The following is a 25,718-nucleotide window of genomic DNA, read 5'->3' on the forward strand; positions in this document are numbered from 1 at the left end:
TTTTTTTTTTTTATTACATGTATGTCTATTGTTAAGATTGAAGACATTAATATTCTATAAATGTTTATACGTGTAACCACACATTTTTTATTTTATATACTTTCCTGTGGCCATAATTTGGTTAATAAAAAAAGTATATTCTATTTTAGTCTATTTTATTCTTTTCATACATAACTGACCCTCGCTTATTTTGTTTTATCATGCGGAACATTTTAGTTTACTTCCATTTATGTTAGCTACGCGAACAGAACAAACCTAAGGAATAGGTCAAGACATTACACAATAAACAGTAGACTCTTGTTATATATTTATATTATTAAGGTGTGATTACCTTTGCCTGCGACAACTATTCATAAGCAGTCAAAGTGACGAAGATAGGAGCAACTAAGGGTACCGTACGGCCTTCATCAATGAGCAAAAAAAAACATCGTTTAGAGTCAGGTCTAAAAAAAAAAAAAAAAAAAACGAATGCCCTAATTTATATATAACAATTCAATTTAACAAAATAACAGACATTATGGAACGACAACCACTTAACATTAGGTTTAAGACATGTTTGAGGTTGCTCCCTGGGAAAGTGATGTAAAAACACACCATAAGAACAAACTGTAAAAAGCAGTTACAAATGGCAGATTTGGTGGGGTTCTTGCATTCTTTAGTTTTCTATATGTTGTGTTTTGTGTACTTTTATTTGTCTTTTTTATTGTATAGCTGTTGCGTTGTCAGCTTATTTTCGACTAATGAGTTTGAAAACACTTTTTGTTATCTTTCGCCTATTATTTGTCAACTTGAATTTAAGATTTATAAGATGTAAACACCATGACTGTTTACGTGATGAAATGTTATCATTGATACCTGGATTTATTCTTTAAAACTTGTTTCCAGGAAATTTTAGCTTCTACGAATTGCTAAGGGTTTATTTACTTGACTCAATTATGATAAAGCATAAGGGCCATTTCCGTCCCCTTTTTCGTCGAATTTGGAAACTTTCAAATTGAAGCTCATCCCGAATGTGAAATTATCTGAAGTATCTTGTTGTTGTCCATAAAGTACCTTACCATGTATTATTAAATGCTCATTTCTGTGGAAACCACTGAGACCTTATATTAAGAATATGATGGACCGGACGAAGAGTGCCAAAATTCAACAATTATGTAATGGTTGATAGAGAAATTCTTCATAAGTAGCAACCAGGGCAACCTATACCATCCTGAATCAATCACAAGTTCTACATAATATATACCTTTTCTTTCATTATTTTGAATATCAGAATGGTCTATATTTCTATGCATCATTTGCATGTGTTTATAGTTTCAAAATAAACTATAATCTAAACTAATGACGTCTGACTTAGATATGATATAAATGCTCGAGTGTGATATAGTAGATGTATATAGAAAAATTGTTCAAATAGATATATGAACGTGTGGTATGAATGCCAATGAGACAACTCTCCCTCCAAGTCACTTTCTATAAAAGTAAACCCTTATAGGTCAAGGTACGGTTTTCAACAGCTATAAAGGACCCCAAAAATGTTGCTTAATTTCTAGTTCAGATATATAGCAAAAAAAAGACAACTTTTAAAAACAGTTGCAAACAATATTTCTACATATGGTAAGCATAAAGTAAACTAAATTAAACTCTTATGTATATAATTCTATAATTGATAATAATCATAAATAACTATACGAATTTATATATGGACAAAGCAAGTTATGCATGATACATTTACTTATAATTAAGATCCGTTTGTAGGCAACCTTCATTTCACAGGAACATAAAACTAATTGTTTTCCTCAAGTTTCTATGCAAAGGGTATTAATAATATGAATATAATCTCATTATAGTAAGAGAGCAAGAAATACACTCACCTCATTATAGTACCAGGTCCTTTTATTTATCATGCATATTTTAAATAAAATCAATTTATGACAGAGATTGTTCGAAACAATTGCCAGATGCATCTTCAACTAGATCAAACGCAGTGCAGCAGTCTTGAAATTCTAATGACTGCAAACTCGTTATGCAGATCTTCTGGGGATCATTTAACCAAAGGAATTCTGAAGACCATTCTAACAAGAAAATATTCCCGGTAAACTCTTTGAATAATACATACTTACACACGACCAAAGCCAGAATTTTCTTGTATAACAACTTCTGTTTCCCTAATTTATTTCTTAAGATGTGATAATTATCATGACAGATGCAGTGGCGTTAGGTAATATGATTTTTTTCGTAAGGTTAAAAACGTAAATAGGTTATAATGGAGGATTTTTTTTTTTACTTTTAATTTATGATTTTGAGAATTGATAAGCAAATACGACTGATACGAATTAGAAGAGGTGTCAATACAACACTATAGGACAAAACGAAAATAGACAATCTAGAGGTCAATATACTATCGTCAATGGACAAGACTGTCTATATCATATATCATGCTCTATTCAAAGTAAGCAAAGCTTGGACACAGGATAAGTATTTTAATCAGATTGTGCTCTATTAAATCGTTCCATGTTTTACACACATTGTGAATAAATTAAATGAGACCTCAAAAGATTTTTAGCCAACTCAAAATTAATTCTTTAAAAATTTCGAATGCATTAAAGATGGCAATGAACTATGAAGGTTCAAGGCAACGATATTCATCAAGATTAACATTCAATCATGCCATTACTGGACACTGGGTACTGGACTAGTGCTACTCTCGGGCATTACTGGGTACTGGACTAGTGCTACTCTCTGGCATTACTGGGTACTGGACTAGTGCTACTCTCGGTTGTGTAAGCCATCCGAATGGTAATCATTCAATTATATAATGTATTGATGATCAATATCACACCCTATTTTATTCTCACATCACAACAGCATTTTGACGCCTGGCCATATTGTGTATTTCAAATATTTACTTTTGAAACATACAACACTGCAGAGCTTTCTTTATTGGAAACTACCGAGTTGACATCAACTGATCATCAGTTGCTCTTAGGTATTATTCCACAATCCACTGTTGAGTGTTTTCACAGATAGAAAAACAGAGGAGCCAGTGGTTGTCGTTTGTTGGTATGGTTCATAGGTGTTTCCCTATTTTTAAATAGATTTTGAATTGTTTTACACTGGTCATTTTGAGTCCTTTATAGCTTGCTGTTCAATGTAAGCCACTTGACCCGTGTTGAAGGTCGTACCTATAATTGATAACTTTATATACATGGTAACTGCATAGAGAGTAGTTTATTGGCACTCATACCACATCTTCTTATTTATATAATCTAAGTAATTATGTCGAAGGCAGTTCAGTGACCTAACAATTGCTCTCTACCACTTCATTTTTATGCTGAAGGTATAAAGCCACTAATTCATAGCCTCATTGCTTTCTATGTTAAATTCTGCAATTTCAATAATGTATGGCTACTTTGTCTTAAGTTCAAATAAAGTGGCAGTTATTTCATGTCAAAACTGTACCTTATCCTGACTTGTGCTGCAAAAATCAACATACCTTTAATTGCATATTAGAGCGTACTGGTTTCCTGAAGTTTGATAGTACAAAAACAGGAATGTCTGATCTGAACAACCAGTCAAATGTGCCCTTCTATCAAAATTTCATATACTTCTTTATTATTCAAATAAATCTTTCAACAAGGTTTGTACAGTGATCCCAAGTTCCCAAGCTTTCATTTGATACCACAAATAACCAAATAATACTACTTTCTTGTATGTTCTTTCTGACCAGGCCTGAATTAGTGGTTCTATACCTGAAAGATAATTGTCTTATTGGTAATTATTCCATATCTCCTCATGTTTATATTAACATAGATGTTGTTCTGTCTGAAAATTATAGGAGCAAAGTCAATCAATATATATATAAATAAAAACAAAGCCAAGTTTTTGTATAAATTATAACTTTTAATGATCAACAGATATATGACATTACAAATATAAATGAAAAAAAAGACAATTATGAAATACAAAATGTTAAAAAAAGACTGCTTTATGAACATTAGAACATCATAGTGTGTTACAATGTCTTCTTGGCTAACCATGATTTAATTTTATAAAAAAAATGTTTGCATACAAAATATGTTGTTTAATTGCGTCTTCTCACTAGCCTTATTCAAATGGATATTAAATTACCTTATGTTTTTGTTTTATTCTTACAAAAAAAAAAAAAAACCCAATCCAAAACAAGCCCCAAAGTGACCTTTACAAAACAGCCAAAATGTCAATACTGCAGCTTGAGGGAGTTGCAACCTATAACTATGCCTTGGCTTAACTTTATGACATAGAAATTTGCACACTTCAATAACATCAATTCCAGAGCACTAGCTACTTGGTGGATGAAACTGATAATCCATCAGCAGCGGTACCAACCACTGAAGATCCAAAAGTATGTTTGTTCATTTAAATCATTAAAATCACATACATTTTATATTTCTCTTTCCATGGATATTCCTTACATACAAGAATTAAATCGTTCTTGTGCACTTTTATATCCAACAGGATCTATAGAAACTGACTAGACAATGATAATCTACATTGCTATGTTAAAGTAGCTCTCTTACTATCCAGATCCTTTTAAAACTACTTTATCATTGAACATGTATAAACAAGTAAAATTTAATAATTACTTACTTAGTCTTACAGCAATTATGTAAAGGAGTACCAAATATTTTTGTTATTTTTTATACAAAATTGCACTTTTACATTGCTGATTCATCATGATGGAGGATCTCATGACATGTTAACTTTTCTGTTGTGGTAAAAAATCCCTCTAAGTGGCTTATTTTTGCTTTTTTGCAAAATCAGACTAATCAAAACATAATATGATTTTATTTAAATGAAGGGGGGGGGGAGGGGTAAAATTTGACATTTTCCAAAAATGACTCCTATTTGTGAAGATAAATATAAATATGCACAGCCTCCTGTCTATATCTAATCATGGAAGTAAAATGTTACTTCCATGATCTAATTGACCATTATTGATTAATAAAATTATCATATTTGTGTTATCACCTGTGTGATGTACAAAATATATTTCATCATGCTAGAGAGATCTATTAGGCCACAACCATCATAGAATTACAGTTATCAGAACAGAAACAGATCAAGGATAGAAAGATTAGAATAAACAATAAAATGATTAAAAAATATTAACAGCACCAAGTAATGGCAAGAATAAAAGTGTAAATATATTCAAAATAGTGCATAAATTTATTCAATTCAATTTTTCAAAACTGAAATTTTATGATCTTATAAAGGAAGAAAACATGACAGAAAACAAAATACAGATTGATCAATGCATAAATTATGAAAAAGAGTAAGAAAGACTTTACCACATGAATGACAACAAATACCACTAACAGGTTTATCCTGAACTTATTATATCCCATCATGAATTAATATCAGCACTTCCCTTCTAAAGAAAGTACATATAAATCACAAAAATGAGATTGATTTTAAAGTTTGATGACTTAATATAATTATTTCCCCACCAATCACTTAACACTATAAGTTAAAATTTACACTACTGTGTTTAAGACTAAAATATCATAATAAACATACCGGCAGCCTAGCCACAAAAGTTAATGTCAATAAAGTTAAAAGTTCTTGCTATATCTTTTTTATAACTGCACATAAAAATGTGACAAACATATAAAATATTCCCCATCTTCATAAGTATGTATCACAGTTATTATCATGATAATGATGCACATTAAACTGTTGGTAAGAAACAAAAGAAGTATTATCTACAAAGAAAAGAGACTGAATAAAAGTGTAAATCAGAACTTTGACTATATCAGATAGTATGGAAAACACTGGGAACAACAATAACATGAATAAAGAGACCTACATTATTCTGAGGCCAAACTAAATTGATTTTAATTTCTTTGGATTAACTTGGATAAACTCTAAGAAAATACTATTTATAAAATAAAATTTTCACAGTATCTTGCTGAAAAATGCCTTAATTCTACACACTTACTTTAATGATTTCATTGTGTGTATCACAATATCAATATAACTTCAACATGAACATTAAGTGATTGGTTGATTTTTTTTTCTTCTTTTAAAATACAAATAGTGCATCTTATTTTGCCACTACCTACATGAAGAATTATATTATTTAAAAAAAATATACATTAAAATTTTAATACACTAGTCACTTGTATTCCAAAAAATCAATTTTGCTCACTTGAACCTCTTCATTTACATCCCAAAATCCAAAGAATTTAAAATTAAATCAGTGAGAGCCTTAAATTTTAACAATTCACAATCATAGAAACACAATTGAACCAGACAAATAAGCGGAAGTAAAAAGACAATATCATAAAATGAATCAAAAAAAAAAAAGAAATAGAAACTACTAAATGCAAATACTAATTATATTACCAATGCATATGACATATGGAATATATAAACAACATTTATATATATAAGAAATATATAAAAATAACTATATTTCAGTACCTTATTTTCCATCCATTGATTTTTTTTATATTATTACAAACCTATTCATATTGATGATGAAACAAAACAACTAATCTTGATAATAACTAAATTAATTTATCAATTTTGGTAATGGTTTGCATAAAATCTATATGATCATCTTGAATAAAGGAAAAAAAGGAGGAAAATATCAGATACTAAATTTGCAATCCATGCAAAATTATTTTCAATACATGTACAAAAAGTTATCACAGATCAATGCATGCACATTTCTTAAAACACCAATACATATGTATATCTAATTCTTAAATACTCAACAAAATTATGTCTAGAAGGCTTATCCAATAAATCATACATGGCACCCAGAAGATGTGTTCTAAAATAGGTCTTAATTTATTTTTGGATTGAAAAAAAAACACCACAAATCTTTTGTTGCTATTTAATTTTCAAACTGTCTCCACTGTATACCATCTATGTTATTTTAAGTTTCAAGCACATGATCTATGAATAAAACATAATAATATATATTCTGACCTCTTGATTATATACATTTCAATTGTTTAAACCTTTTATTTTTCGGATATTTATTTCTGCATGCAGTTCACATAATTTATTATGATAATGAAAAATTATGAACCTGTTTGCCCTGGTGTTATACTGGAATAATTTAATTTTAGATGTAAAACGTCTTCTTATTGGCTTAAAGTGTTCTGTCTATCAGCTCATAGACACAATTTTGTCATGTGACTGCGATGTCATCAACAATTTTATCATTATTTACTCCTTTATAGAATTACAAGGAACAATTTTAATATTTTTCTGTCTAATCAATATAACATAAACATTGTGGCGCACTCTTTTACTACCTGAGTTTTTCAGTGTTCACCCCATTTTTTATGTTATTTCTTCATACACAGAAAAATATTACAGTCATTCTTTAATTAAAAGACAACTACTGGTATACAACTGCTAGAAAGTAAAATTAAATATTGCATTGGTTGAAGTTGATTCAACTACAATTGTGGACAACGGGAGATAACTCCAACTTTTAAAGATGACTTTAACAATGACATCATTACTGGTATATTATTAGAACACATAGTATAACTCCACCTTGCTATTATGTAATTTTCTTAACAGGTGTAACATTGTTTTGTCACTCCAATATCAGAGCATATATTACATCAATAAATTTGTGTAAATGCTTATGGATAGGATGTATACAATGTTATAATCAATCCACTATATTCTTATGGATAGGATGTATACAATGTTATAATCAATCCACTATATTCTTATGGATAGGATGTATACAATGTTATAACCAATCCACCATATTCTTATGGATAGGATGTATACAATGTTATAATCAATCCACCATATTGTGTGTATTAAAAAGGTAGTGATAAGCCTTGGAAGATTTATATATCAACTCAGTAACATAGGGTTTTGACTGCGTTTCATTCAATCTTAACCCAAAAATAACCACTGTATATTCAGAAATTATTGTATGCACTTATTATTGGGATTTTGTTAATTTAGACCAAAATGCAATTTTTATTTTTGCTATATTAAGAAAAAATCCTTTTTAATTTTTATAAAAAAATTTCAAAATGTGAGTTTAAATTATTGCGACTATAACCCTGTTGCATTTTTCCCAATGTTTTTTTTAAATTTACAGTATCCGAATTATCATTTCAATAATTATTAGTTACAAATTTGTGTTCTGTCAATACAATGTGTATTCAAATCTTTTATGTCTGAAAACATTTTGTGAATATTTCTACATACATAAAATTAACAGGTATATAGTAAATTATCTACTGCATAGACCTTTTCTACCTTTTGCTACCTATCACTGCAAGATTTAATGCAGATGGATCTCTTTCTTCAAAGAAACCCCACTTTCACTTTCACAAATGATTATGTTTGAGAAAATTCTTTCCCATGTATATATTTATACAAAACAACCATATCAATACAATATTCATTGATGGCTAAACAAAATAGAAAATAAACTAAAAATGTGGAGTGTATATTTTTGTAAATGACAAATTATACTCTGGGATGTATGTATTAAAAAATAATTAAAGTTTTACACTAAATAATAATATCACTGGTAACAGTTGTTGGATCTTCTGTCCTTTAATTTCTAGATATTCAACTTTAGGATTAGCAATATGTCTGCCTCTTGCTATTCTTCAAAGGTCTACAGTTATATCCAGCATCTTGTAAACATACCTGCAAAAGATAATACATATGCATGTACAATGTATCTATTTACAATCCAGCATGTTTTTTCCCCATAAAGGTTGAATACATTTTCTTGTTTATTTCCCTTTTGTTTAAAATTTTTCCTTTTGAGTTTTCTTATATAAGATGTACATTTATGTAGCAGAGATGGGTTCGATTACTTTCAATGTAATTGATTAAATTACAATTACTTTGTCATTTGTACGATTAAATTAAATTAATGATTACACCATTTCTGAAAGTATCTGATTAAATTAATGATTACATTGGCAAAGTAATTTTGATTACATCTGATTACAATGAATTTAAAAACAAAACATTTTGAATGATGTGGATGAATAAACGTTTAATATAACTATAGCATTTTTGAGAACGTATTTTATTTGGTTCAATTATAAAATGATAACTTCAAATTAAACGTCATCTATTTAAATAAACACCAAATTTCACTACATATATATATACATTACACTTTATCACCAATGTTCTCTAAATTATTTTGAATTAAATTTAATAAAGATATATCATAATCAAGAGTTTTTTTGTTTGTCTTCTGACCTCTTTCATAATTTATATGTATTCCAAGTTGCAGTTTATGGAAGTTTAAATATAGATGAAATAAAGTTACATTTGTACCAGTTAAAACTATGTTAAATTTTAATAGAAATGTTTAATCAAATTGTAAACAATATGTATTAAAGTACTAAAAACCATTGCATTTTACACGTCCAGTCCAAATACAAAAAAAAGTTTAAACAACATATTTGTCCAACTTTTAATTTAGTTTGTGCTAATTAGATAAATTTTCATGTCTGATTTATCTTTTATCATATATATTTCCCTACAGCTATACTCAATTGGTAATTGCAATAAAAACAAACCTTAATTAGTCTCCTACCTGTCAATTCAAAGTTGACAAAAATCACAAAAATTAACAAAAGATTATAATTCAGGGCTAAAGAAAAGTATTACTTGAATATATAACAGTTATAATCAAATATTAATATGAAGATCATTATAAAACGATGAATATACATGTATGTACAATATCTTTTACCAAGATAAAAGGTATATAATTGTATTATATGTCTCTGCTTAGGCTAATGATGACTTTTCAGTACTGTAACAGTTTATTTTTTACTGAAGTAGACAAGCTTAAAGTAACCAAACCATTTTAGTATGTTAAAAATTTATCAAATATGAACAAAGAGGTTCATTTAATGACAAAAAACACAATTTTAGATTTTTTTCATTGTAATCAGAATGTAATCAAAAAGTAATCATGATTACAGGGTATTTTGAAAAGTAATTGATTAAATTAAATTACATGTAATCAGATTTTTGGCTGATTAATGATTACACTGATTACTTGAAAAATTGTAATCAATTACAGCTGATTAACGATTACAATTACAATTACCCCAAGTCTGTTATGTAGTAAACATAACCCAGTGTGGATAGATGCTAATATTTAATTAAATAAAATTAAAAAAAATAACAAGGATGTATATGTGTCAATATAAAACTATGATTTGCTTGCACTTCCTTTTTGCCATGTTCAGAGAACTGGGAATATTATGTAAAAGAATGATTTTTTTGGCATTTTAAATAGATTTACAAAATGAACATGTGTCCTAAATTTCAAGTTGATGTGACCACATTCTCACGGTGAACTACCTCACCACAACATTTCAGTTGATGTGACCACATTCTTAAGGTGAACTACCTTACCACAACACTTAAATCTGTCCTCAAATCAAAACTCTATCCTGATCAGTCTACTACTAAATCTGGGCCACCATGCATATTTTCACAGATATTTTTATAAGTTCACATCACTGTGACCATATGTACTGAGTTTTTAAGTTCATGTTAGACAACTTCATGGTGTACAGCATTTAACCTGATGTAGGATGGACAGACAAATCATCCACTTCACTACATGAACAATGAATTCAATTTAATTAGAAAAAAAATCAAATCAGTATTGACATAATTAGCAAAAGTTAACAGCAAAAAATTAACCATTAATTTTGTGAAAACCTGCAAAAATATCCTCTTACCAAAAAATATCAACTCAAGGTTGTACTAGATTATCAAGATCAGATACAATGTATGATGAAATTCCAAAAAAATGATTATTAGTGAGTATGTGGAAGATGTATATACAAAATATAGTCATCCTTCTAAACCCTCCCTCAAGTCCCCCTCCTTGAATCAACCACTGCTTCTCCCATCCATTCTTGAAACAAATTCTGAAAAAGGCATCCATTTGACCATGTTGAATAATTCATACTCAGTCACAGCTGGTTAGATGGGCGCAAAAGAAAAGTACCAATCTCTCTGCATGTTAAAATACCATTGCAACAACTGTTTCAGGGGTATGTAGTGTCTGCCTCTTTCCAACATACAAATGTATCCTTTTTTTCCAGTGACCGTCAAATTTTACCCTTTTATTCTGGTTGACCCACTTAGCAAAACTTTCATTTTAGATTTAATGTTAATTTGTTAAATACAATATAATAAAATCTGAAAAAAGTACTTTATGAAATCACATGCATAGTATATCAATACAGCTTTTGAAAATTGAGCTGTTATGTAAAATTGACAACCAACAATCCATTAATCTTTTAATCTTGGTCAAATAGTGTTTTAGAAAATTTCATAATGTAGCTTTGAAAATTTCAGCTGGTATGTCAGATTGTGTTAGATGGACATTAAGCAACCAACAATCCATTAATCATTTAACCTTGGTCAAATTCCATAATGTAGCTTTTGGAAAATCAGCTGTTATGTCACCTGGATTAAATTTTATTTTAAAATTTAAATCCTATAAATTTTTCATCTTGAACATTATAATTCTTTATATTTCTAAATATAAAAATAAAATAGTTATGTCACTCAGATAAAAGGTTAAATGATATTTTAAATCAAACTTAACACTTTTCTTACATAAAGGACTAAATACTTCACTGTCATGACTGTAAATCAGTTTTGAATATTTTTTCTTTCACCATGAACTTTGTATTTACATTTTGAATAGTTTTTCATTAGAAAAGACAATGTTTTGCAGTGATAAACACTGGACCTTCAAATGTTACACATACAGTTTCATTGCTTTAATAAATTTATGAAAATTGATTTCAATATAATGAGGATTAGTTCTCAATACTTGCTAATCAATTTTGTTCATTTATTGAACATATGTGACACATGAACAAAATAAGGAGCAAGTTTCTGTTTAGAGAATTGACTAGGATAAATTGAGTATTTAAAATAATTCACTTACAATGAAATAATTTTTGTTTGACATAATATGAACACACTCAGCTTTCATATTCGTATTTCTCACATGGGCAGCTGAAAAATGTAGACCCAATGGGCATGGTAGGCCTATTGCAAAATCAACTTATTTTTTATCATGTAAGAGGACTAAGTCACCTTAACCATATTTGTGGTTTCACTACTGGATGAAACTGGTTCTTACTCACCTACATAAACATCTGCTAAATTTGTCCTTTGATAACACAAACTTCTCTAATTTTTGTTCTATTTTCACATTTCCTGACCGGTGTGAGAAAAATATTTCTCCTCACTAGTGAAAAATCTGTTCTCGGCAAATGATTAGTCGAAATTTGACTATGACGTCGAAATGTTTTGTTTTCTTCTGAATTTTTCTATTGTGACATCATGAAAAAAGGCGACCATGACTGATGACATTGCATATAAAGAACACAAGTGTCTGAAAATCTTTGAAAAAGAAGGATAACCAGATGATCCGCAGGGCGCAGCTTTATACGACCGCAGAGGTTGAACCCTGAACGGTTGGGGCAAGTATGGACACAACATTCAAGCTGGATTCCACTCTAAATTTGGACTGTGATTAAATAGTTGACACAGCATAGGTTTCTGACACAGAATGAATCTGGTCTATTAAACTTAAAATTTGTTTTTTGCCTTTGAGCAATTCACTTTGCTGTTGAATATTAATCCTCTCAAAAAAATGTTTGAAGAAATTTTCTTTTTATTGATGAAATCTGAAATGAGAAAAATTGAACCCCCCCCCCCCCCAATTTTTTTTTCTTTCCCTTATTCCAAAACTGATCTCAATTCAAATTACTAATGGAGTTTGCAACAATAACTACTCATTTAAATACATCATAAAATATTAAAATGTAAAAAAAGTGCTTGTTATCACTGAATGGTAAAGATTGTTTTAATTTATCAGTTGGTAGTAAAAGTGAATATACATTGTATATTGTATAAAACAATGATTTAAGTTGATTCAACTACTATTCTGGACAATGAAAGATAACTCCAATTGAAAATTTCTTGCTATTGTGCAATATTGTGTAATTAGATATTTCTTGCTATTGCCCAATACTGTGCAATTGAAAATACTTGCTGTTGCACAATACTGTGCATTGAAGATTTCTTGCTATTGTGCAATACTGTGCATTGAAGATTTCTTGCTATTGTGCAATACTGTGCAATTGAAAATTTCTTGCTATTGCACAATACTGTGCAATTGAAGATTTCTTGCTATTGCTGAATACTGTGCAATTGAAAATTTCTTGCTATTGCACAATACTTAATACAATAATTTTGGATCCTGATTTGGACCAACTTGAAAACTGGGCCCATAATCAAAAATCCAGACTACACGAAATACGTCGGACCGTCGGACAAATCCGGTGAATAATGGATCGGTCTGGTAAAATTTTGTTGAATTCCGGTCCGAATGTCCGGTGTTTTTTTTTCATGGATTTTTCTAACATTCTAGCAAAATTGCCAAACGATCTCAAATTCATTTTCATCTTTATTATTCATCACAGCGATGTTTATTTTGTTCAACCGCTAGCTTTATGCCGAACATCGCCAATCAGTAATGTGTAAATCCGGGTAAAAACATATCTGACTGTCAAAAACAACAATGGATGCCATCATTGGCACAACCGGAAATGTAAATAAAACTGGATCAGATTCTGGGAACGGATAAGGGTAATTCCGGGTTTGCCGATTTAAATACAATAAACGAATAAAAATCCAAGCAGATCACAAAATTTAGCTATGAAATATAACCACAAGAATTGAAAACCAAAAGATATATGAAAAAGAAAGAAGAAACAGGAAATAATATTTTATAAAGAAACTCTAAATTATGTTTCAATTAGTTCACAAACATTGTCAAAATCCAATAAAATGGGACATTACTCTTCACTGAAATGCATTCAAGCAATTGTGCACAACTTTCGTAACAATATTCCCTCTTGTTACATCATTTTGTTTTAATTTGTGCATTTTGGGGAGGAGTAGGGCACAACAAAGTCATATGTTTGTTGTTTTTAGTCGGATAATATACAATTAGATGTAAAAATTTTGTATATAATTAATCCTTTAATATTAGTCTCTCATAATTCTTAATAGAATGGCACTTGTATATGTTTTAGTATTTAAGCTAATGATATTTTACTGTTAGTTTTAATATACAATATGTTTTATAAATGTTATCCAATATTTCATGTTATACGCAATGTTTTATATGTTTATTGGAATGTATAATGTTATACAAGTGGTGAGACTTTAATAAAAAATATTGAATATTGAATCTGTAAAAAAAATTGGTCTGGTAAAATTTCATTCGGTCTGGTAAAGCTAGGATGCTTACCAGACCGAATGTCCTGTAAAAATAAAATTCATTCGCGTAGTCTGTAAAATCTAAGTACATGTTTAGATTCAGCATATCAAAGAAGCCCAAGAATTCAATTTTTGTTAAAATCAAACTTAGTTTAATTTTGGACCCTTTGGATTTTAATGTAGACCAATTTGAAAACGGGACCAACAAGAAGTAATTGTAACAGGATGCTGTTACGAAGTCTCCCAAACAAAGCTCCCATAACTCGCCATTCATATGGTCCCATGTTCATTTGATTTGATTTTTTGTCCCATACAAGAATATATATGGTTTAGGGGTGGGGACGTTGATCGTTTACAAGTTTTCAAACAAGAGGGGGTGGGGTGACCCCCTCGGGACTTCCCTTCTATATCATTTCATTTGTTTTATTGTCCCCTACAAGAATATATATGGTTTAGGGGTGGGGATCTGGACCGTTTACAAGATAATAGCACATTCTCAAATTGAACAGGGTGGGGGCGACCCCCAGGAACTTCCCTTTAATTTCATTTGATTAGCCTTATTGTCCCATACAAGAATATATATGGTTTAGGGGTGGGGATGTTGACCCTTTACAAATTTTCTAACAAGAGGGGGTGGGGTAACCCCCTAGGGATTTCCCTTTTATTTCATTTTATTTGTTTTATTGTCCCTTACAAGAATATATATGGTTTAGTGGTGGGGATGTTGACCGTTTACAAGTTTACAAACAAGACGGGGTGGGGTGACCACCTCGGGACTTTTCTTTTATTGCATTTCATTTGTTTTATTGTCCCCTACAAGAATATATATGGTTTAGGGGTGGGGATCTGGACCGTTTACAAGATAATAGTACATTCTCAAATTGAACGGGGTGGGGGTGACCCCCAGGAACTTCCATTTAATTTCATTTGATTAGTTTTATTGTCCCATACAAGAATAGATATGGTTTAGGGGTGGGGATGTTGACCGTTTACAAGTTTTCAAACAAGAGGGGGTGGGGTGAGCCCCTAGGGACATCACTTTTATTTCATTTCATTTGTTTTATTGTCCCCTACAAGAATATATATGGTTTAGGGGTGGGGATCTGGACTGTTTACAAGATAATAGCACATTCTCAAATTGAACGGGGTGGGGATGACCCCCGGGGACTTCCCTTTAATTTCATTTGATTTGTTTTATCGTCCCATTCAAGAATATATATAGTTTAGGGGTGGGGATCTGGACCGTTTACAAGATAAAAGCATATTCTCAAATTGAAGGGGGTGGGGATGACCCCCCAGAGACTCCCCCTATATTTCATGTGATTTGTTTTATTGTCCTATAATCATTTCTGAAGACTGCATGTATCTATCACTTACAGTTTTCAAGTTATATTCATTTGAAAATTTTAGAAAATAAAATCCCATAGGGTTCTATAGTAAACCCCTCCCTCCTTTCTACCCCCCAAAATACCCCTTAATAGACCCCAATGCACAAACGAAACATTGATGGCTCACCTAGACATGTTAGTCTAACATATTGTAAAATCCTAAGTAAATCTGACAAGCCATTTAGGAGAACCGCTGCGGACAAGTTCATTTTTAAAGTGGCGGAAGAAGAGGAAGAAGAGGAAGAAGAAGAGGAAGAATAATAAAAATAATAAGAATTGACCAAAAACAATAAGTCTCCAAACTTTGTTTGGGAGACTTAAAAATTAAGAATCTACATACACAGTTAGATTTGGCATATCAAAGAACCCCAATTATTTAATTTTTGATGAAATCAAACAAAGTTTAATTTTGGACCCCGATTTGGACAACTTGAAAACTAAGGCAATAATAATAAATCTAAGTACATTTTTAGATCCAGCATATCAAAGAACCCCAATTATTCAATTTTTGATGAAATCAAAGATTAATTTTGGACCCTTTTGGGCCCCTTATTCCTAAACTATTGGGACCAAAACTCCTAAAATCAATCCCAACCTTCCTTTTATGGTCATAAACCTTGTGTTTAAATTTCATAGATTTCTATTTACTTATACTAAAGTTATGGTGCGAAAACCAAGAAAAATGCTTATTTGGGTCCCTTTTTGGCCCCTAATTCCTAAACTTGGGATCTCAAATCCCAAAATCAATCCCACCCTTCCTTTTGTGTTCATCAACCTTGTGTTTAAATTTCAGTGATTTCTATTTACTTATACTAAAGTTATTGTGCGAAAACCAAGAATAATGCTTATTTGGGCCCTTTTTTGGCCCCTAATTCCTAAACAGTTGGAACCAAAACTCCCAAAATCAATCCCAACCTTCCTTTTGTGGTCATAAAACTTGTGTCAAAATTTCATAGATTTCTATTTACTTAAACTAAAGTTATAGTGCGAAAAACCAAGAAAATGCTTATTTTGCCCCTTTTTGGCCCCTTATTCCTAAACTTTTGGAACCCAAACTTCCAAAATCAATCCCAACCTTCCTTTTGTGGTCATAAACCTTGTGTCATTTTTTCATAGATTTCTATTTAATTAAACTAAAGTTATAGTGAGAAAACCAAAAGTATTCGGACGATGACGACGACGATGACGACGACGACGCCGCTGACGCCAACGTGATACCAATATACTACCAAAAAATTTTCAATTTTTGTGGTCGTATAAAAATCATCAGAGAAACAGATTCCGACACTATAACTCGTGTATTATGATATTTCTCCACTCACAAAAGGTAAATTTTAATTATTTAAAAAGCTTGGCAAGCCTCACGCTTTAAATAATAATACTTAACTGTCTCGAGTGGAGAAATATCGTAATACACTTGTTGAAGTGTAGGAATCTATATTTTTACATTTGATTGACAAAATATATAATTCCCATTATATAAAAAAATTGAAGAAATTAAAATAGTGACAATAAACTTTCAAAGATTAAAATAACAAAAAGAATTTTAATGATTTACTCCCAAGGTGTGGTTAGGAAAATCCTTATCTGAGGGCAATTGAGGACAATGATTGTACAGATTTAATGAATCAATATAAATATCAAGTCAAGTTTTTTTCCCTTAATATGGATACTTAGAATAATATTTTGTTAAAATTTAGATCAATTTAAAAATGAAAGGTTTATGATATTATTACAAATAAAGATTGTTTTAATTTGGCTAGATTAATGAATGATTGCATCTGCGCTACTGAATTACTTTAATATGAAACCCAAATCTTTGTTTTTTAACAATCCAAGCTTTTGAATGGGGATATATGTTTGGGCCCCCTTTTAAAAATGGCTGGATTTGTCCCTACTGTTTCTAATTATAACATAAGAAAACACTTACATTTTGCTTAAAATGATGTTATAACTATGATAAAAACCACAATCATAACTATTCCTACAAAAAACATCATGATCATCTTTTTTCTTCTTTGTGCTTGCATTTGTTCTGATGTCACAACAAAACTCTATAAAATAGAAAAAAATATATTTAAACATAATTTTCTATGAGAGTATTAGTGAGACATACATGCACTTTGTCTTGAAATCAATTTTTTTTAAGAACCTTTAATCTAGTGGTTGCTGTTGGTTCCTGTCACCGATACTTATTTTAGTATTGTTGTTTTAGTACAAATCAGGCTGTTGGTTTTCACTTTTGGATTCGTTGACATTTTTGCTCCCCAAGACTTTTTATGAGTAACTATACACAATAGGTTTTGCTCATTGTTTAAGGCTGTAATGCGACTGCAGGTTTTTGGTTGATAGGTGTCTCTGACATTGGCAATCATACCCAATCTTCACCTTATTTTAACCTATATCTGTCAGTTTCCAAATTTTCATTTATTTTAAAAACACTTTTGCTGTCAGCTATTAAAGCTTTATGTAATATATATTCACTAGCAGAAATTCTACAGATCAGAAATATAATTCCTATTTGGTCTATGGCTACTTTCTCACATTAAGGTCAGGGATTATTTCATTACATATTATAATATCTATTTTCCCTACTTGAGAAACATTCTTCAATTCATGAGTTATCTTTCTTTTATTGGAGATTCTTATTTCTTTTGGTTGATAATTGCGGCATGTCGCAAAAAAAAAAGAGGGACGAAAGATACCAAAGGGACAGTCAAACTCATAAATCTAAAACAAACTGACAACGCCATGGATAAAAACAAAAAAGACAAACAAACAACAGCACACATGACACAACATTGAAAACTAAAGAATAAACAACACGAACCCCACCAAAAAACTAGGGGTGATCTCAGGTGCTCCGGAAGGGTAAGCAGATCCTGCTCCACATGTGGCACCCGTCGCAAGTTATGAGTATCCTTATCTTTAAACATGATAAAATGTACCTTTATTATGACTTTTTCTAGAATAAATGACAAAATGTAAAATTGAGTAATCAAAATGTGTTCAGTGCATGTGATCCAAGGCTCTGTGTTAAGGGCATACATTACAGTTACAGGGGAGGTAATGATGTTGCTAACGTAAAATGTTATTTTTCGCGACATCAAACTGTGACATATTGGTAAAAGATGCATTTTGAGTTCATGGACCCCACTTTTTTAAAATGACATTCGGTTTGATTACGTATGAAGATTATTTGTACCAAATTTCATGAAACAGTCAATGATGCAATTTTTTAAAAATTTGATAACTATACAGCAAAAAATTACGCTTTTTTCTACATTTGATAAATTTAAGTTATTTCTAAAACAATATTTCATAAATTTTGCATATCTGTCGGGAGAAAAAATATGTCCATAAATCTAAATTTTTAGCAAATGTCTGAAATTTCGACACCATTTTACTCAAAAAGTAGCACATGGAGGTATATTTTTTATTACATATTTGATTGAATCAGGTAAAAAAATAGCTTATATATCTTAAAGGGAAAAATTCTCACCGTCAGAATTAACTGTTGGATATGCCTTTAAAGACCGTACTTTGACCTATATACATTACATGTATATAATGTTTATTTTTTTAAATGACCTATCTGTGTTGACTTTATTAAATTTTGAATGACAATGATTACAACAGAACTTTCCTGGTGATCATAATTAACATTGTGACATCTGTAAAGCTATCTATTGCTTTCACTATAACCAATTTTGCTGTAAAACTTATATCTAGTCTATGTTTACAAACATGACAAATAATACATACTGCACCAGTATATGCACAAGGGGCTACAGTTGTTGGAGCTACAGTTGTACATGTTGGATATGAGTTATAACCATATCCTGAAGGAGGATGCATCCCAGGACCTGGTGGATATCCTTGCATTCCAGGTTCTTGGGGATATCCTTGCATTCCAGATGCTTGAGGATACCCTGGATAAGTCTGCTGAGGATATGGCTGAGTTGGTCCAGTATACTGCTGAGGTGCACCATACTGCTGCTGTGGATAAGGTGTAGGATAGGGAGCACCAGGAGGAGGCTGGCCTTTTATAGCATCTTCATATGATGGAGGTAGATTTGCTGTAAGAAAATATAACTATGTTATTGAATAGAATAAATATAATTATTTTATTGTAAATACTAAAGAAGAAAACCTCTGAAATTATGAAATAGGATATATGTATACAGTACATATACATACTATACACAACTTAATCAATTACAGGAGAAAATGTATTACAGATATACTATTTTACTTACCTTGATGTCTGTAGATACACATGATACATGTTATTCATGTTTAATTGATTAATAAATCTAAAAATGCAATTAAGTATAAAATTCACTGCATTGAAGACCTATTGGTGACCTTCTGCTGTTGTCTGTTCTATGGTTGGGTTGTTGTCTCTTTGACACATTCCCTAACCCCATTTCTAATCTCAATTTTTATTCTAACAAGTAAAGAAAACATAACAAGTAAATGAAGTACTGACTTTACACAGCAGGATTTCAGGGGAGTTTAATCATATACTTTTTTAAGCCTTACATACTCTAGATGGGCCTTTTTTAAATTCTGAATCTGCACCTCAATAAATGATCAACTTAATCTATACAATTAAAAAATATAATGACTTCCTATATATAACTTAGGTTAATTAACTAATCAGTATGTTATTATTTAGTTTTAAAATTTAGTAGACAAGGAAAGGTAACTCTTGTTGAATGTGCAGTCTGTCAATATAATTTTGAAAATCAACATTTTTATTTTAATCATATAATGTGATAGTAAATGCTTCTTTTTTCCTATATATGGTCTGACAACTCAAATACATGCTCTTCCTTGGAACTTCCTTCTAATAAATAATGTTGTCAGTTAATCACAATATGTTTTTGTGTGGAGAATTTATGAAACCAGAAATGTTAGGATGATGTTTCAGATTTTTTCTCTTTTCTTGGTTCCTATAAAGCTAGTACAAAAGTATCCTTCCATGGTTGGGCAACCAATAGCTGTAGTTATGTGAACCAGATAGTCAAAGGGAAGATTTGTGTGCCAGTGTACATGACTTAAACTCAACACCAAGACAGTCTATCAGTCAGTATTATAACTCTTATTATTTTACTTTGTTTGTGAAAAGTTTATTTTGTCAGAGAAGGTGGGTGTTGGTCATGTTGCGTGTTGATGTCGTCTGTTATTCTCTTAATTAAGGTATATTTTTCAAGATTTCATTTAATTATTTTAGGTATTATATGATTGCATAAAATAATTGTTCATTGTAGCAAAACATCAATATTTGATAAATTTAAATTGTGGTAAATTGTTTTCAGTCATTAAAACTGATTAAATGATTGGTAAATTTGACTTTATCCAACAAATATACATAGCTGACTATGATGTATGTGCTTTGCTCATTATTGAAGGCCATACAGTAACCTATAGTTGTTTATTTCTGTGTCATTTTGGTCTCTTGTGGCGAGTTGTCTCATTAGCAATCATACCACATCTTCTTTTTTATATATACATAAACATAATAAAATTGAGAAGCGAAAGGGGGAATGTGTCAAAGCCATAACAACAAGACCAAATTTCAGAATTTTCAGCCAAAGGTCAAGGCAACAATAGGTCTTGAACACATTGAGAAAATCCCAAACCAGGAGCTGGCCCCTTATCAAAATGTCTAGTTCAGAAAAAATAAACGTCACAAATAACTTCTTAACATATAAATGAACTAAAATAAAAAAAGATACAAGACTAAAAAAGCCGAGAGGCTCCTGAATTGTTTCAGGTGCAACAAGACTGTGTCCACAATACACAGATGCCCCACTCGCACTATAATTTTCTATGATCAGTGGACCGTGAAATTGGGGTAAAAACTCTAATTTGGCATCAAAATTAGAAAGATCATATCATAGGGAACATGTGTATTAAGTTTCAAGTTGATTGGACTTCAACCTCATCAAAAACTACCTTGATCAAAAACTTTAACTTGAGGCAGGACAGACGGACAGACGAACAGACCATAAAACATAATGCCCATCTACTATTGTAGGTGGGACATAAAATGTGTTTGGTAAAGGTTTGAATAGCGATTGATGGGGATGACAACATTTTTGTGCTTTGTATAGAATTAAATTATAAAAGATTGAATCTCGAAATTTATACGATTTAAGCAAACACCACAGACGCTGATACAATTTTTAAATTTCCAAACACGGCGCAAAGATTACAAAGATATGCCAAATGAAAATAGTAATTTTCGATGTGAACTGGAACAACTCTAAATTTCCAAAGGTTGTGACAATTTAGATGTTACAACTGCATTGAGGGCAGTCCTCAAACAAATTTTTGATTTTTTTTGTTTGGGGACTGCCCTCAATGCAGTTATCTTTGATCAGCGTCTGTGGTGTTCGCTTAAATTGTATAAATTTCGAGATTTAGAAAAAGTTTCTCAGTTTGAATATTTTGACATGATTCATTTGACATCGTGCTATTATGATTATTGAAGAAGGATATCTGTTATCCAAAATATCTAATATTTGTTCATTTTATAGTTACCGGTATTTAATGGTGATGTTGTACCCTTTTTGACTTGTTTTAAGAGTCAATATAGGATGAACGGATCATATAAACCGGAGGGAAAATATGATACAAGCCCAAACGAAAAAATATACACGAGTCTAAATTGAAAACTACGTTCAAACCTATGATTGCGTTGGATAAAAACCGCAATTTTTATGCATGTGCATGTAAAACAAATTTTGTTGTAGAAGGGTCTAAAAACAGCACAAACAACATTTTCCAAAAGACCAAAAAAGTGAAAAAGTATATATAAACAAAACGCATTTGACTAACAGGTCGAACAACTGATGTTCTTTAACCCTGCTGACTGCCATTGGCGATATTCAAATAAAATTGATCACAAGATGTAACAAAATGGATCTTAATATAAATTCAATACTAAACAGAATAAAATTAACTTGTGGCCACGATGTTATGCCACAAACATATGGTGTCAATATTTTTTTAGTACACCAGATCCAGATATATATACAAATGTAAAATGAATGTCTCAGTGCACGTGATAACTCTACAACAGATTTATCCATCAGATCACCAGCAATGATGGTGATACATGACTGTGTACATTATGTATATACAACTCGTCTTAAACGTGTTAAACATCAACCCAACAATGTTAGATCTGTAAATTTGCTTTCGCAAATTTTTTGTTCTTCCCTCGCCGGGATTCGAACCCATGCTACAGAGGTATCGTGACACCTAATGGCCTGCACTGTAGCCGTCCTGCTAGACTATATATATACATACAAATACATTTTCAGATATATATATATACATGTATATATATCTGAAAATGTATAAAAAAAAGTCAGCGAAAATTGAGTACAAACAAATTGTACATGAATCTCCTTTTTTGAATGGACACTGCTTTCTGTCTCTATATATTGCACACACACAAAAAAAATAGTAAATGGCTAAATCAATAAAAGTTATAGGTAAATAAGGAAATATATGCATTATCATGATTATCATGATTATAGGGACAGATTTTATTTTATTTAATTTTTGGTGTTTTAATGCCACTTTTAAGCACCCTATTTAGGCTATTTCATGGCGTCCTGTTTTTATTGGTGCAGGAAGTAGGAGTGCCCGGAGAAAACCACGACCTTCAATAGGAAAACTGACATATTTTTATTGCATGCTGTGTATAATTAAACTCATCATAGTAGCAGGACTAAATTTAGTATATATGCCAGACGCGCGTTTCGTCTACAAAAGACTCATCAGTGACGCTCGAATCCAAAAAAGTTAAAAAGGCCAAATAAAGTACGAAGTTGAAGAGCATTGAGGACCAAAATTCCTAAAAGTTTTGCCAAATACAGCTAAGGTAATCTATGCCTGAGGTAGAAAAGCCTTAGTATTTCAAAAAATTTAAAAATTGTAAACAGTATACATTTTATTTATAAATATAACCATATCAATGAGCATGTGAGATTTTCAACTTTGTCATGTTTGTATTACAGGTTGTTTTATATGTCAAAATGCACTGTTTTGATGTTATTTATATGTTTTTATATTCAATTAAAAGCTCCTTAGAGCTTGTTTTGCTTATTTGTACTTATGCCGAATCAAAATAAAGTTTCCTTATCTTATCTTATCTGACAAACCTAGTCAATTAAGATTGAAGTCAAGTGCAACTGTATGAGCGGGTTCGAACTCACAACCTCATTGTTGACTGGCTAGTGATTACAGTAGTAACAACTTAGACCACTCTGCCACCGAGGCCCCTTATAGGGACAGAAGAATTCGGTATACATGGTATAAGCTGGCCCTTGAACAAAATAAAAAAAGGCCACAGAAGCCACTTATACTGTTATAGGGACAGAAGAATTTGGTCTAAGCTGGCCCCTGAACAAAATATGTACTAGTTCAATGAAAATGGAAATTACACTAAACACCAGTACATAAAAATGAACTAAAATTAAAAATCATACAAGAATCACTTAGACTGTCACACAAATCAAAAGGTATAATCCACAATATTCCACATTTTAGAATAGACAAAATGAACTGGATACATTAATAAATACTCTACATACCTGGTTCATCTGACATTTTAGTGTTTTTTGTTGAACTTTAAAGTAATTTCTATAATTTCATAACTGATAAACAAAACGATAATAAATTGCAATTTTGGGTCCTTTTTAACCGGAAGTATGATGAAAATAACACTGAAACCTAATCCGGAAATATTATGGACAATATACGTACAATACAGAATCTCAAAGTTTACACTACGATTCGTGCGTTTCTAATATTTGACAGACATGTCTGACAAAATACAAAAAATAAAATAAATTAGTTATTAAGTAAGTAATCAAAATACCCTGGCATGAGCACTATAGAATGATAGTTTAGTGTATATAGCTACCGTGTTTAATTGTAAAGTTAAACATAGCTAGGTGTCGTTTAATGAAAAGGAAAGCTTTAACATATATTTGGCTAATACTGTAGATACTTTTAATGAAACAAGGATGACAATATAGCTATATTTGGTAATATATTTTGTCTCGTCTTATCACTTGAAAGCTTTCATCACTAAAAAAATCTCAAATTTTAAGTACTAAAAAGTTCTAGGGTACAACCGGGGATGTTCGGACACCTTTGTAGAAACAGGCTCCGAAAGTGGTTTTCCGTTGTCAGAATGTGTAAATTTTTTTGTCACATTTTTGTGGGCATGTTACAGTTATGATTTATTCCTCTTTTGTTATAATATCACTTATCAACAGTTAAAAAAATGCATATCCACGGGTAAAACCACCTGTGGGGAACTTCGGACAGTTTCGGGTATGTTCGGACATTGTTTCGGGTAAGTTCGGACGATAATGACATGGCTATGTCAGCCCGTTGGTTTATAGAATGTTAGGAATTTTAACGATCTTATTATGCTTATATAGTTTTGGAACAATGTGTCAATAGTGTATATCAGTTATCCAGGCAACTAAAATATTATATTGAATATACTAAGCTGCTGCTCTTTGACATCTGACGTGAAATATCATTGGTATTGTTGATGCATTTCGTAATTTTTTACTGAATAATTCCTGTTGTTGGTAGGCACTGGCTACGGTTACATTGAAATGTAACAATTATTAAAATAAAAATATTGTTACATCGAGGACTAATTGCCGGAATGCAGGCATGGTATGGAACTGATTAATTACGGAATAAACAATAAGATTGAGGGGGGAGGATCATATTCGGGACTCTGGGATCGGGTGTTTTTAAGCTCGGGATTTCGGGATTGACCATTTCAGGATATCGGTTTTAAATTTATTTAAAGTTGGGATTCCGGGATCAGGACCCCTCCTACCCTCCCTCAATATCTGGGTCAACGATTGGTTGTCTACTCTCAAACAGTGATATATTTAATATATATATATAAATATTTCAGATTTTAAAGTAATTAATGTAATACTGCAG

The 25,718-nt window shown here is 31.0% G+C and overlaps 1 protein-coding gene across 2 annotated transcripts; it reads right to left on the reverse strand.

Moving 5' to 3' along the window:
• Nucleotides 1-3,879: 3,879 nt before the first annotated feature.
• On the reverse strand, nucleotides 3,880-24,454 carry LOC143082908 (uncharacterized). 2 transcript variants are annotated; one of them, XR_012980501.1, is made up of 5 exons: nucleotides 24,335-24,454; nucleotides 19,485-19,798; nucleotides 17,650-17,773; nucleotides 7,521-8,682; nucleotides 3,880-7,486 (listed from the first exon to the last, which is right to left on the reverse strand). XR_012980501.1 is itself a non-coding variant. In XM_076258911.1 (4 exons), the coding sequence occupies exons 1-3, from the start codon at nucleotides 24,348-24,350 to the stop codon at nucleotides 17,657-17,659; spliced, it is 447 nt and encodes a 148-aa protein (XP_076115026.1). In that variant the 5' UTR covers nucleotides 24,351-24,454; the 3' UTR covers nucleotides 3,880-8,682; nucleotides 17,650-17,656. The 2 variants fall into 2 exon arrangements, 1 of the variants encoding a protein (XP_076115026.1); XM_076258911.1 differs by having other exon boundaries at nucleotides 3,880-8,682.
• Between the last annotated feature and the right edge of the window lie 1,264 nt (nucleotides 24,455-25,718).

The sequence above is a fragment of the Mytilus galloprovincialis genome, chromosome 7 (assembly GCF_965363235.1).
Source record: "Mytilus galloprovincialis chromosome 7, xbMytGall1.hap1.1, whole genome shotgun sequence".
Lineage (NCBI taxonomy): Eukaryota > Metazoa > Mollusca > Bivalvia > Mytilida > Mytilidae > Mytilus > Mytilus galloprovincialis.